We start from the raw sequence: 11,913 nt of genomic DNA, 5'->3' as shown, positions 1-11,913 counted from the left end.
TGAAGTAAATCATAAAATACATCCACTGCTTTAGATGGATTGTATTTAGTTAAATGTACAGTGATACCCAGCACATGTGTGACTCACTGTCTGACAGAAAGTGGATGTGTTGGTATGACAGGCATCTTTTATCACAGCCATGATGCCCAACTAAAATATGCACATCTAGATTAAATACTTTGAGCGGGAGGTAACACGTTCACAGGCACCAACTCTCAGCCTGTAATGATACACAAACCAACCTGTGTGGCACTCACTGACCTGATATGCGGATGAATGAGAATGGTCCAGAACAAATCACTACGACGCTTCAGAGAGAGCTTGTCATTCTTTGAATTCTGAAACAAGTCGCCATGCCATCATTTCTGCATGCTTATGTTCTAACTAGGATTCCTTTATCCAGTTGCAACCTGATTCCAGAATAAAAGGTGACAAAGGCACATTAAACTACACATGGAGTAAACTACAACATATCTAAAAGATAATCTTGAGAAAGTTAAATTCCCCAAAATATTAGTAATCTCTCATTCTACATAATCTTTATGCTCCTTTAACATGTAAAGTGACCATTTCTTCCTTCTCCATGCACATTAACTACTTGGAAAGAGTGTGTTGTCCCTAATGCCCTATTTGAGTCATGTTTTGTATAAACTGATTACTGCTTACACATGCACGATTCAGTCACTTGATTAGAACGGCCTGACAGAGATCCTTGCTCTGCAAACCGACTAGAAACGGCTTTTGTGCTTCCATCAGTACAAATTTGCCCTTTTGTAGGACAGTGTCAGTTTTTAGCTGTGTGTGTGTGTGCAGTTTTGAGTGGAAATCAGGCCGAGATAAGGTCAGGCGCTGAATGGGGGAGAAGAGGGCTAGTTGAGTGTTTTCCGCTGATGTGTGCGGAGATGAAGCGTATATATATTCAGAGAGGTGATGGTCAGAGTGGAGGCACAGGGTTCTTGATACCAGCTGAAACACACCACTCAGGATCTCAAACACTAAAGGTGAGGCCGTTGCCATTGTTTTTTACAACAGTCGGACTTTGAAAGATGTTCGTTGAGGTTTCATTTCTTTACTTCTCAGGTCCCTGCACAAACCATCATGGAAGCTGCCATCTGCACCTTTGTCTCCCAGTTCAAGGCGTACGCTGGGAAAGATGGAGCCTCCAGCACTCTGAGCAGAGAGGAGTTCCACAACCTGGTGACTGCTCAGCTGCCCAACTATGTCAAGGTAAATTATAGAAGTGTATAGACCCTGATTTCTACCTGACTTACATATCCAAGAAACTATCATTTATGATGCAACATAACTGCAGACCTTTGAGATTTGACTGCAGTGTTATTCAGAATACTGTTAGTAGGCTACTGCTTATTGCTTTTCACAAAACGTCACATTTGTAATTGTACAATTTAATCAATCTGTATATGAGAATGTAATACACGTTTATATTTCATATAGTTATTGTGATTATTATTTGTTATGTTCCATTTTGGTGGCCCGTGTTTATGCTCAGAGGTGGAAGTAACTAAGTGTATCTACTAAAGTACAATTTTTAGCTACTTTGTACTTCTACTCCACTACAATTCAGAGGTAAATGGTGTACTTTTACTCCACCATTCATTTAATACTTTAGTATACTTTGCAGATTCGGATTAATGATGTGAAATATAATCAACACTTAAATCAGATTTGTGTTACACCTGGATTAAATTCACAAGCTACCCATCAGTATACAAAGTCATTCAAACTAGCTGCACCTTTACCAGCTTTGACAACACTTTAATGATCAATAATTATGATCAAAACATTTAATATATATTATTCTAAAATGGACCAAACTGCAGAATGAGTACTTTTACTTTTGGTATTAATACTTTTGTACTTTTACTTGATTAACAATTTGAATGCAGGACTTTTACTTGTAACAAATTATTTCTACACTCAAGTACAAGATCTGAGTACTTCTCCCACCTCTGTTTATAATGTTTGTAATGTTGAATCTCTGAAAGTGGAATTTTCCATTTTTTCCCATTTGTTTTTTGTACCACTGTTATCATCCAAGACATAGGACATTTAATCAAACCCATGCACAGAATCAAAAGGTTTTTTTCTTCCTGAAGGATTTCATCATCAGGAAACTATTTTGTGGCTGTAATTGAATTAGTACTCCAGTTATATTCATTAACCATTAGGTGGCAGGACAGTCTTGCAGAGAGGTTGCAGCTCAGAGTGATCTCGTATTGATCTCCTCTCTGTGATCCTCAACAGAACGCCAGCGACCCCGGGGCCATCGATCAGCTCATGGGCTCGCTGGATGAGAACAACGACGGGGAGCTGACTTTCCTCGAGTTCTGGCAGCTGATTGGAACACTGGCAAACAAGCAAGGAGGCTTCACCGAGTAGAGCTCGCCGTCTTCTGTCAAGATTGTGCACCACCAATCAACTCGATTGAAGTCGTCCCACTGTAAACTTTTACAGTGGCATTTCTTTTATCACTCCACCAGTGCCACATGTGTAACTCTTTAGTTAACCATTTGTTGAATGCAGGGAACTTTGAATTAAAGGCTTCATTGTCCTGAGCCCTCAGCCACCAACACTCACTGTCCTGTCATTCATTCACCACATTATATGATGTACCATGCACCCACATTTGAGCGGGAGTGTATTACAGCCTTGATTTAGGGGCCTGTAATCCTATATGCGTTACTGCTGCCACAAATAAACCATCCGCCCCATATCTTGTTCCATAGAGCTTCATAATGCCTACACAAAGCGGCCTTTCCAAGCGTTAAGCATAACCCATTGCCGGACCTTTACTGTCTCTCACTAAGGCCTCAGTGGACTGTGTAATTGGGATATGTGAACCACATACATCCCATTAAGTTTGTGACATGTTGAGCTTTGTAGTAAATGCATTGTCCTTGTTTAGCTGTTAATTATCTGTGTTACACCATCACTTTGTGCTCATTCTGATGTCTAGACAGAGTTATGTGTGCTGGATTGCTACCCAGCTGTTTTATAGTCTATAGGCCGGTTTTAATTCTGTAAAGGATAAGGTGCTGCTAAGTGATGTTAAAAACACAGATACGTTGGCAGATTAGAAAATGTGCCCTTTGAATCCAAATTAGATATGATAAGCTGCCAGTGTGGGAGGAGTGAAGGTGAGACAAAAAAAGTAAGGGCACTACCTGTGTGATTGTGTGTGCACTTTGTGTATACGGGGAAGTCTCCTTAGTGAGAAACCTGGAGGTTTTTCACCAAATAACCTGTGTCTGAAGGCTTGTATCTCAAGACTTCCCAAAAGCCGTTTCAAGAATCTGGCAAGACTGCTTTACCTCTTGCAACAGTTTTGCCACCCTCACTGGCTTTAATATTTCCAATGAAGATTCCGGTACCACTTTACAATAAGACTACCCTTATAAAGGGTTTACGAATAGTTTGTAATTCATTTATTAATTAGGTTGTGAACACTTTATAAATCATTAATAAGCTTTTATAAGACATGAGATAAACAGGGCAACTGTGACCGGTTGCTTGCCAGATAGTGAGCCCACATTTATCTGTACTGCTAAGTCTTATATTGGCTACTTAGCTTACTTCGTCTTCTTCATCAGCCAGCATCCTTGGTATCTGTTGCTCACTGAGTTGATTCTCGCTAAGTAGCCAATATAAGGCTTAGTCATCTTGCCAAATAGTGAGCCTGTGTTGATGTATGACAACTATGTTAGGACTGGTTTATAAATGGTTCTTAATGATTAATAAAGTGTTTACAACCTAATTCATAACCTAATTATAAACCCTTTATGAATCCTTTATAAGGGTAGTCTAATTGTAAAGTGGTACCAAGATTCCTTTAAGCTCTCAAATTTCCAAAGTGTCAGTTGGGAAAAACTTGAAGCTCCAACACAAGTTTAGCTGTCTTTTACAGTTGGAAACTATGGTTTTGTTCATGTTTGTTCATTTTGTGAGTGCAAAACACATACAGATGTGTGAAAAAAAAGAAAAACAGATGTGTAAAAAGACATCCTCCCTGGAAAGGATTGTAAGAGAGTGGATGATAGCTTTGTTTTAAAGTGTTTTTTTGTCTACATTGAACAAGTGAATACTTTAATAAGCAGTCGAGGCTTGTGCAGATGAAGTAATCCCTCCCGCCCTGTCTCCTAGTCCCAGCAGATGAAGCTGCTCCAAGCCACAAACCTGGATAGTTGGCGTGAAACTGTGCAAATCACGCATGACGTGAAACAGCTGGCCCATGAGTGATAATTCCAATAAAAACCAAGTATAAGTGTTTTGATACACTTTCACACCCTTTTCCTGAGCGTTAGAGCTGAGCTCTTCCACATTCCCACTTCTCCCTCTCACTCTTCCAGGTACACGCCCTTTGACTTGTCAGGGGGAAAAGTTTTAAGGACACAAAAAAAAAACTAAATCACGGAAGAGATTCTGCTGTCCTACTAGTTTGGCAAGTTCCCTAGGCTCAAAGCAGCATAGAAAGGCGGAGAAGAGGGCAGAAACTTACATTTGCGCACATTTATAGACTTCGCTTGTCCCGCAGACGTTATACGGTGAGTTGAATGCGTTTTACTGGATTATTTTAAGTTTCTCGTGCGTATACGCGTTGTATTTGTTCATGGAGTTTGCCACGTTTCGATAGACTCTTGCTAGAGCCATCCCATGAAACTTGGCCGCGGACTGACTGCAGGTCGGTTTCAATGACTCCTGCACTCAGAAATATTTGGGCTCACGTTACACCTTTTTAAGTGTAAATTATAAAAGTTGGTGCATGGTTAATCTGCTTTTATTGACGTGTACTTTCGGGTTTAGTGACGTGTTTGATAGCCATATGCGCTCTCTCCCTCTCTTTTCCTCGGAATGATATGGTATTTATATGTGGATCAGTACTCATTTTGTAGATCATTTGCAAGGAGAATATATAATAAAGAAGCTAAAGGTGGCAGAGTATTGAGAGTGTAGGCCCTGGTTCGCGCGTAAAAGCGCAGTTTTACGCAAAATCAACAGTTTACCCACAATATGCTTCTTATAAAGAGGCCCACGGGAGTGACAGCTTGGCATTCTGAGTGGAACTTTGTAGAGCTGTGTAGGTTGTGACTTCTTTAACCGCTTTAATTCAACATTGAAAGCAGTGTATGGTGTTAATGACGATGAGTCCTGGCAGTGTTGCGCAACGTCCCGCGTCCAATTGTCGCTATTTTCAAACCTATCTAAACTATGGATGAGAGACAGCCGCTGGACGTCTGCTCACCGCAATTTACGGCCACAACCTAACTTGTTCCTCTGTTAATATTTGATGCCACACGAGCGGTAGTATTGTCATTACTCTGCGCACATACCGTATCACGTTCGCCCATTTGGAAACACAACACTCAATCTACTTATAGAGTGAAACGGGAAACCCTATGGTTGTAGGCCTGTATATTTAATGATTTGCGCCGTTGCTGTTTTGGCCTTTTAAGACAAATAACAAGGATTAGTTTGTCTCTTGAGTGGGACAGGATGAAGCTCGATATGGGACCGGTGATGCAATTAATTTGTCAAAATTAGGGCACGTGTTGGGACATAAAGAAAGGTCCCTATGGGTAAATAATGAATGTGATGAGGAAATGTCAATCCTAAAGTAGAAAAAACGCCTTTGCTGTTTTTGTGTGTAAAGGACACACCGAAATCCGTTAAGGATCTTTGTGTGCTCAGGCTGAGGGTGTGTCAAAATATGGACTGCTCTCCATAATCACAAAAACTGACAATATACATGATATCTAGAGTTTTTGGCTAATGTACTTCTTTTAAAATCCTGGTATTATCACTATTATTTAATGACAGCTGCATTAGCAACCAGATAGGATATGCTTCATTTACTATACAAAATGTTTCTGCATTGGGCTCACATGGTGGCCAAATGGTTCAGACCAAAATCATGCATCATTAGGGTTAAAGAGTCACATTTTCGAGGAGGAAATTTGACCTTTGTAATAGTGTCAGAGCTCTTTGTCTCTTAGGGTATAATGATTGTAACAGGCCCCTTCCTTAATTTGCCACATATGCATGTAGTGACTGCTGTGGAGAAATGTCTTAGTTTGAGTGGGACATGCACTTCAGTAATTGAGAAATGAAGGTGTCTACAAATGACTGCTAATCTGCCACGAGCGACATGGCATCCTGTGGAGAAAAGGAGTGTTGTCTCACCAGCAGAAACTGTTGTTTGCTCTGCAGTATTTGAATACTGAAGCTGACAGACAAGTACGTTTGCCTGGAACACCCCTCCACCGCTTTGGGGCAAAACTAGCTCGGAGTTGGCCTGTAAATTCCTGTCTAAGTGATCTCCACAGACAGCAATGACTGGAATTCCTGAAAGGCTGTGTCACCTACTGGCATGTTTTACATTTTGAGCTATGTCTATAGATTATACATCTGTCAATGTCTAACTGATGATTGTGTCTCTATATAAATCATGTGAAACTATGAGGGGTTTTCTCCTGGTTATCAAGTTATCAAGTCTTTTGTCAAATGCGTTAGTGTGCACCAGTGTGAAGACTCAAGAAAAAACAAGGGCAGCAAAGTGAAAACAAGTATGAGGCAGTGACAAGCAAAGGGTAAGAGAGGCAAATACAGCTGGTGAGAGAGAAAGAAAGACAGAAAGAAAGAAAGAAAGAAAGAAGGAGAGAGAGAGCGGAGCAGACCGGGACTAAGTAATCCCTTAGGTAATCTGAAGCCCAGTCCCCTTGGTAGCTTCAGTAGATCAGGTGACCTATCAAAGATCAGAACTTCCATTGTGCATCACAGCTTGTCTCTCAATCAGACTCCCTCTCACCCTCTTAACTTATCTCACGTCACCGTCCCTCGTGCGGCTCCAGATTCAACACCTGAAACTAAGGCCTCATGGGGACGCGCGAAGAAGATCATCTGTTTCATTTTCCACTGGTTTTGCATTATCGTTACAATATTTTTTTAATCAAACCATAGTGGAAACCTTTGCAATCATCATCTATCCATCTATCTATCTATTACATTACATTACATGTTACTTGTTAGACGCTTTTATCCAAAGCGACTTACATGCCCAATACTGTGGACAATCCCCACAGGAGCAATTTGGGGTGAAGTGTCTTGCCCAGGGACACAACGACATGCTGACTGCAGTGGGGTTTGAACCTGTGACCCCCTCATCCCAACACCAAGGCTCTATCCACTGCGCCACACGCCTCCTCTATCTATCTATCTGTATCTATCTATCTATCTATCTATCTATCTATCTATCTATCTATCTATCTATCTATCTATCTATCTATCTATCTATCTATCTATCTATCTATCTATCTATCTATCTATCTATCTATCTATCTATCTAACTATCTATCTATCTATCTATCTACCTATCTATCTATCTACCTATCTATCTATCTATCTATCTATTTATCTATCTAACTAACTATCCATCCATCCATCTATCTATCTATCTAACACCAATATATTGACCTCTTCCTTCTCCCACAGAGAGGAATCATGGAGAATGCTATTAAGGACCTCGTGAAGGTCTTCCTGAAGTCAACCAAGGGAAAGGAGAGTCTAGGAAAGAATCAGTTCCAGAACCTCGTCAAGAACCAGCTCTCCAACGTCCTTTCGGTAAGGAAATCCTCATTGAACCTCTCTGAAATATGACCGACACTTGCATTATGTAACCACCTCATAGAAAACACAAAGCTGTCTTGCATAAACAGAGGCTAGTTTCAATCTGTTCACAATTGTAAGCATTGTGACAAGTGGTTGTGTAATATGGGTGAATGGGGTAAAGTGATCTGATATGATAGAATGATATTCATTAGCATTATAATGTAGATAGGGCCACTCTTAGAGGGTAATTTACTACTTCTGTATGCTGATTTCTCCACTGGGAGTCCAGGTATATTAGATAATCATCGTGCTTGATTGTCTCATGATTGTGTGTGCCTATTCTCTCCAGGATACAGAAAGCAAGGAGGCGGTCAACAACATGGCCCAGGGATTGGATGCCAACCAAGACGGCAAGGTTGGTTTTGAGGAGTACATGAAGCTGGTCGGCTACCTGGCTGTCTCGCTCAGTGAACAACGTGCAGCTGCCAAAGAGGAGCCTGCTCAAAATAATGCTTCCGAACAAGTGGCACAAAGTACCCCCGCCAAAGTGGAGAAGCCAGAGGCAAACGCAGAGGTAACGGAGGAAGCCAAGCCAGAAGCGAATGAAGAGGCAAAGGTAGAAGAAAATCTAGTTGGAAATGCAGAAGCTAAGGTAGAAGTAAAGTCAGAGGAGGAGACGCATCCTGAGCCAGCAAAGGAGGAGGAGAAACCAGCCGCAGCAGTTGTGGCAGCAGCATTAGAGGAGGCAACACCAACGGTGAATGTGGTTGTGAAAGAAGTGGTTGTGAAAGAAGAGGAGATCAAGGTGGAAACAGAAAAGGTGGAGGAAGCCGTCGAGAAGCTGGCTGAAGCTGTGGAGGAAGAAGATTGAGGAGGCGACCTCATAGGGGACAATCCATTCCTTCACAAAAATAAATCACACTACATTCTTACAATCAACACTACACTAATCACAGCATGATTTCCAAAATATGCCACTAAAGAGTTTTGTTGTTCAAATACAGACAACTTTGTAATACAAAATATTGGTAAAAGTTCGCAACCCTACCAACCTAGTTGAAGAAACCCCATTCCTCATTTATGATAAATATGTACATGACATTGCTTTGTACTATTTGTTACCACTATGTCTATATGTACAGCATGTGCATCCCACTAAAGCACATTTACCTCATTATGATCATATACTATGATAGCATGCAGAAGTACTCTATCATGCTATAGGCCTATCCCTGTGAAAAGTTTACTGCAAAATAAGATTTACCCTCAGCACCATACTGACACACAAAGTGCCACTGCAGTCAAGATGTCAAGTTTAAATACAGTCCTTTCCCCACTACTATCTTTAACTTGGACTTTTTCAAAACCTCTCTACACTGCTAACAAAGCCTTGGTCCTTGGTAAAACAAGCTACAGCCATTAGCCGGTTAGCTAATTTTAGCACAAAGACTGGAAATGCGGCAAGCACCTCTAAAGCTAACAAATTGACACGTTATCTCTGATCAGTTTAGAATGTGACTCTTGTACGGTAAAACATTTTATTAAGCGAGCTTCTGAAGTGCTGATAGATGGATTTTGTTACAAACGGAGCCAAGCTAAATGACTGTTTCCAGCCATAATGCTAGGCTAAACTGGCTGTAGCTTCAGCTTTACCATACAGATTAAAGTGAGGTGGTATCAATATTCTCAGCTAACTCTCAGCATGAACGCTAATAATTTCCCATAACATCAGATAATTATTTTAATTGTTGCATGGAAATCTGTCAATAACACCATTTTTACATTCTCATCTTTTAACTCGCAATGCTATGTAGCTGATTTGGCATGACAATAAACAAATTGTTTTGCTGAAGATTTGCATTAATTCAACCCATCTTTATTGTGTACTCAACCCTCATCTCCCTCTATCTCTATCTCACTCTAGTCTTCTTTATGGGCTATCTGTCGCTTCCTTTTGTTTTCTGTAACTCCCATAAAAGTTCACCCCAAGTGGATCCTACAGTATATTCCAATAACCCCAAGTCAGCTATGGATTACGGAATGTAAGATCAAGTTTGGTCCTAAATAATTGAGTCTCAAGAAAGAAATCCACACCAAAGGACCCTTACGGTCAAATGGGAGCCCCAAATGAGTCCCATGGGAGTGGGCTGTTGACTAGAGCAACCTAATCCACCTGGATTCGAACTGGTAGACAAGAACAAGATAACAAACACCTACAAGTAAGGAAACCCATAACAGGTGTCACTTTGTGTCAGTTTTTATCTCAAGTACTTGCCAACACAATTACAGCATTTTTATTTGTTATGTCAATGGTATTTGAATGGTAATTGACCCATAAATGTGCCGGTGCGTTATCTGGAGAGACCCTGGTATAGCACTCGATTGGAGTTACAGAAACCTGGCTCTCTTTGAATATGCTAATCGCTGCTTGCTGTTTTCTGCTTGTATTAGCTGCTAAATGTAACAGGCATGCCTGTTTGTCGGTCACACCCTCAAACAGATTAAGGACCCTGTTTGACCTGCAACTGGATCCTTGAGTCACAGGCATTGGGAAACCACTGGATTAGGCATTTGAAGGGTAGAACACCCTGGGACAGAAATAATGACATGAAAGTAATCCCGGGCTTCAGTGATCCTGCCTATCAGACGAGGTTGTGTCAGAGGGATACTTTTCTGAGGTGCTTTTTTAAAACCAAATAATAATACTGAGCCATCAATATAGATCTATGTGGTGTGCTCTTTTACAACAGCCTATACATAAGATGTTGCATGACATTGTATTGCAATTATTGTGGCCAAATATTTAAGTTTGACATGGCCTCTTTATATTTAACTTTTTAACCTTACTCTTTCTTGTTAGGACCACTATGGAGATCACTTGAAAACATACTTCTTTGTCACCTTATATGCAATTTATTAATTACAATTTAATGATTTGTAAATTGTCTAATCATAAATAATGCAGCCATGAGAAAAAGGTTTGTGTTGCAGGTCCATTATGATATATGTCTATCTGGCCTGCTGCGTAGTGCTCAAGGCACACACATTTTGGGCACACTACCAAATGTGCACCTTTTGCACAGTAACTGCACCTGGCACTTCAAACTGCTCAGCAGCTAAATGGGCAAGACAAATAAACCTAAGTCATGTGGTCACCCTGCCTCACTGCGACACTCCCATTGTAAATACTCTCTCATTCACACTCTGCTCAGCCTTTATGCTCGTAATATGCTGTGTTTCCTGCATGATCTTTTACTAACAAACTTATTGGAAATGTTTTGGCTATTGAGGCGTCATTATTCATTGTTTTATTACAATCTATATTTTTTTATATCAAAACATTTGTAATCATGGTACTTTCTGTGAAAAATAGAAACATATCACTCTCTTGCACCATCTACGGCTAGATTACAGCATACTGGCTAGCTTCAAACCTTTTTTGCTATTCCCCCATAGGCCAAGCTTGTTTTTGCATTTTTATGTTGCAATAGATACTTAGGTTTAGTGTAAACAGGCCTAATCATCTGGAACGTATTCTATTGTAGCTAATGCTTTCTTTTAACCATTTTGGAACAGCAGATTAGCGGAGTGCACTGTGAGTTTTCTTTCAAAGATTCTGAACTGTCTGAACTGGACGTTTTGTCTCCATCCCATAGTGTGAACCCCACCCAACTTTAACTCCATGTAGATTTAAAACTTGCTGAACCAAACACAGAAGATTTGCAGCAGGGAGTGTTTGCCGCCAGATTATTCATTGACACACAATAGCTCTCATTCATTCTTTGACACAGTAGATGGGCATACAAGCCTTAAGAATTCTCCCAGCAGATATAATAAGTGTACATACAAGTAAACGGATGTGATTTGGGTCAAATATGATTGTGATTATGGGACCATTCCCAGGATATTGTGCAGGGTTTCATCATTGTGTGTTGATGTACTCTTATTTCTTGCTAGAGGGTGTATGTGTTTAGCAGTTGGACTAATTTCAGTCCACTGACATGTCCAGTAAACTCCAATATGCTAGTATGCTATGCTGTATCATTTTTGCTAATTCTATGTAACATGTTTAATGGCTAATATTGAATAAAACTGTGACAATAATAATTAATTTGCGTGACCTTGTTTACTTGCATGAAAGCAGCAGTCATTGTGTGTGTGTGTGTGTGTGTGTGTGTGTGTGTGTGTGTGTGTGTGTGTGTGTGTGCGTGCGTGCGTGCGTGCGTGCGCGTGTGCGTGTGCGTGTGCGTGTGCGTGTGTGTGTGTGTGTGTGTGTGTGTGTGTGTGTGT

General features: G+C 40.6%; 2 protein-coding genes across 2 annotated transcripts; both read left to right on the top strand.

The window, feature by feature from the left end:
- Window positions 1-840: 840 nt before the first annotated feature.
- Window positions 841-2,593, top strand: s100a11 (S100 calcium binding protein A11). Its single transcript, XM_034210469.1, has 3 exons — window positions 841-1,001; window positions 1,081-1,227; window positions 2,266-2,593. Exons 1-3 carry the CDS (start codon window positions 891-893, stop codon window positions 2,398-2,400), a joined length of 393 nt encoding a protein of 130 aa, XP_034066360.1. The 5' UTR covers window positions 841-890; the 3' UTR covers window positions 2,401-2,593.
- Window positions 2,594-4,352: 1,759 nt separating this feature from the next.
- Window positions 4,353-11,734, top strand: s100u (S100 calcium binding protein U). Its single transcript, XM_034210396.1, has 3 exons — window positions 4,353-4,562; window positions 7,507-7,635; window positions 7,973-11,734. The coding sequence occupies exons 2-3, from the start codon at window positions 7,516-7,518 to the stop codon at window positions 8,492-8,494; spliced, it is 642 nt and encodes a 213-aa protein (XP_034066287.1). The 5' UTR covers window positions 4,353-4,562; window positions 7,507-7,515; the 3' UTR covers window positions 8,495-11,734.
- Window positions 11,735-11,913: the final 179 nt, after the last annotated feature.

Source organism: Gymnodraco acuticeps, unplaced genomic scaffold (assembly GCF_902827175.1).
Source record: "Gymnodraco acuticeps unplaced genomic scaffold, fGymAcu1.1, whole genome shotgun sequence".
In the NCBI taxonomy this organism is placed as follows: Eukaryota; Metazoa; Chordata; class Actinopteri; order Perciformes; family Bathydraconidae; genus Gymnodraco; species Gymnodraco acuticeps.
The sequence above is the reverse complement of the archived record's forward strand: the minus strand, read 5'-3'. Positions and strand labels throughout refer to the sequence as shown.

Coding starts and splice junctions, on each gene's coding strand:
- s100a11 (XM_034210469.1), top strand. CDS start 891: ATGTGTGCGGAGATGAAGCGTATATATATTCAGAGAGGTGATGGTCAG. Junction 1,002..1,080: donor CAGGATCTCAAACACTAAAG/GTGAGGCCGTTG, acceptor TTTACTTCTCAG/GTCCCTGCACAAACCATCAT. Junction 1,228..2,265: donor AGCTGCCCAACTATGTCAAG/GTAAATTATAGA, acceptor GATCCTCAACAG/AACGCCAGCGACCCCGGGGC.
- s100u (XM_034210396.1), top strand. CDS start 7,516: ATGGAGAATGCTATTAAGGACCTCGTGAAGGTCTTCCTGAAGTCAACC. Junction 7,636..7,972: donor AGCTCTCCAACGTCCTTTCG/GTAAGGAAATCC, acceptor TATTCTCTCCAG/GATACAGAAAGCAAGGAGGC.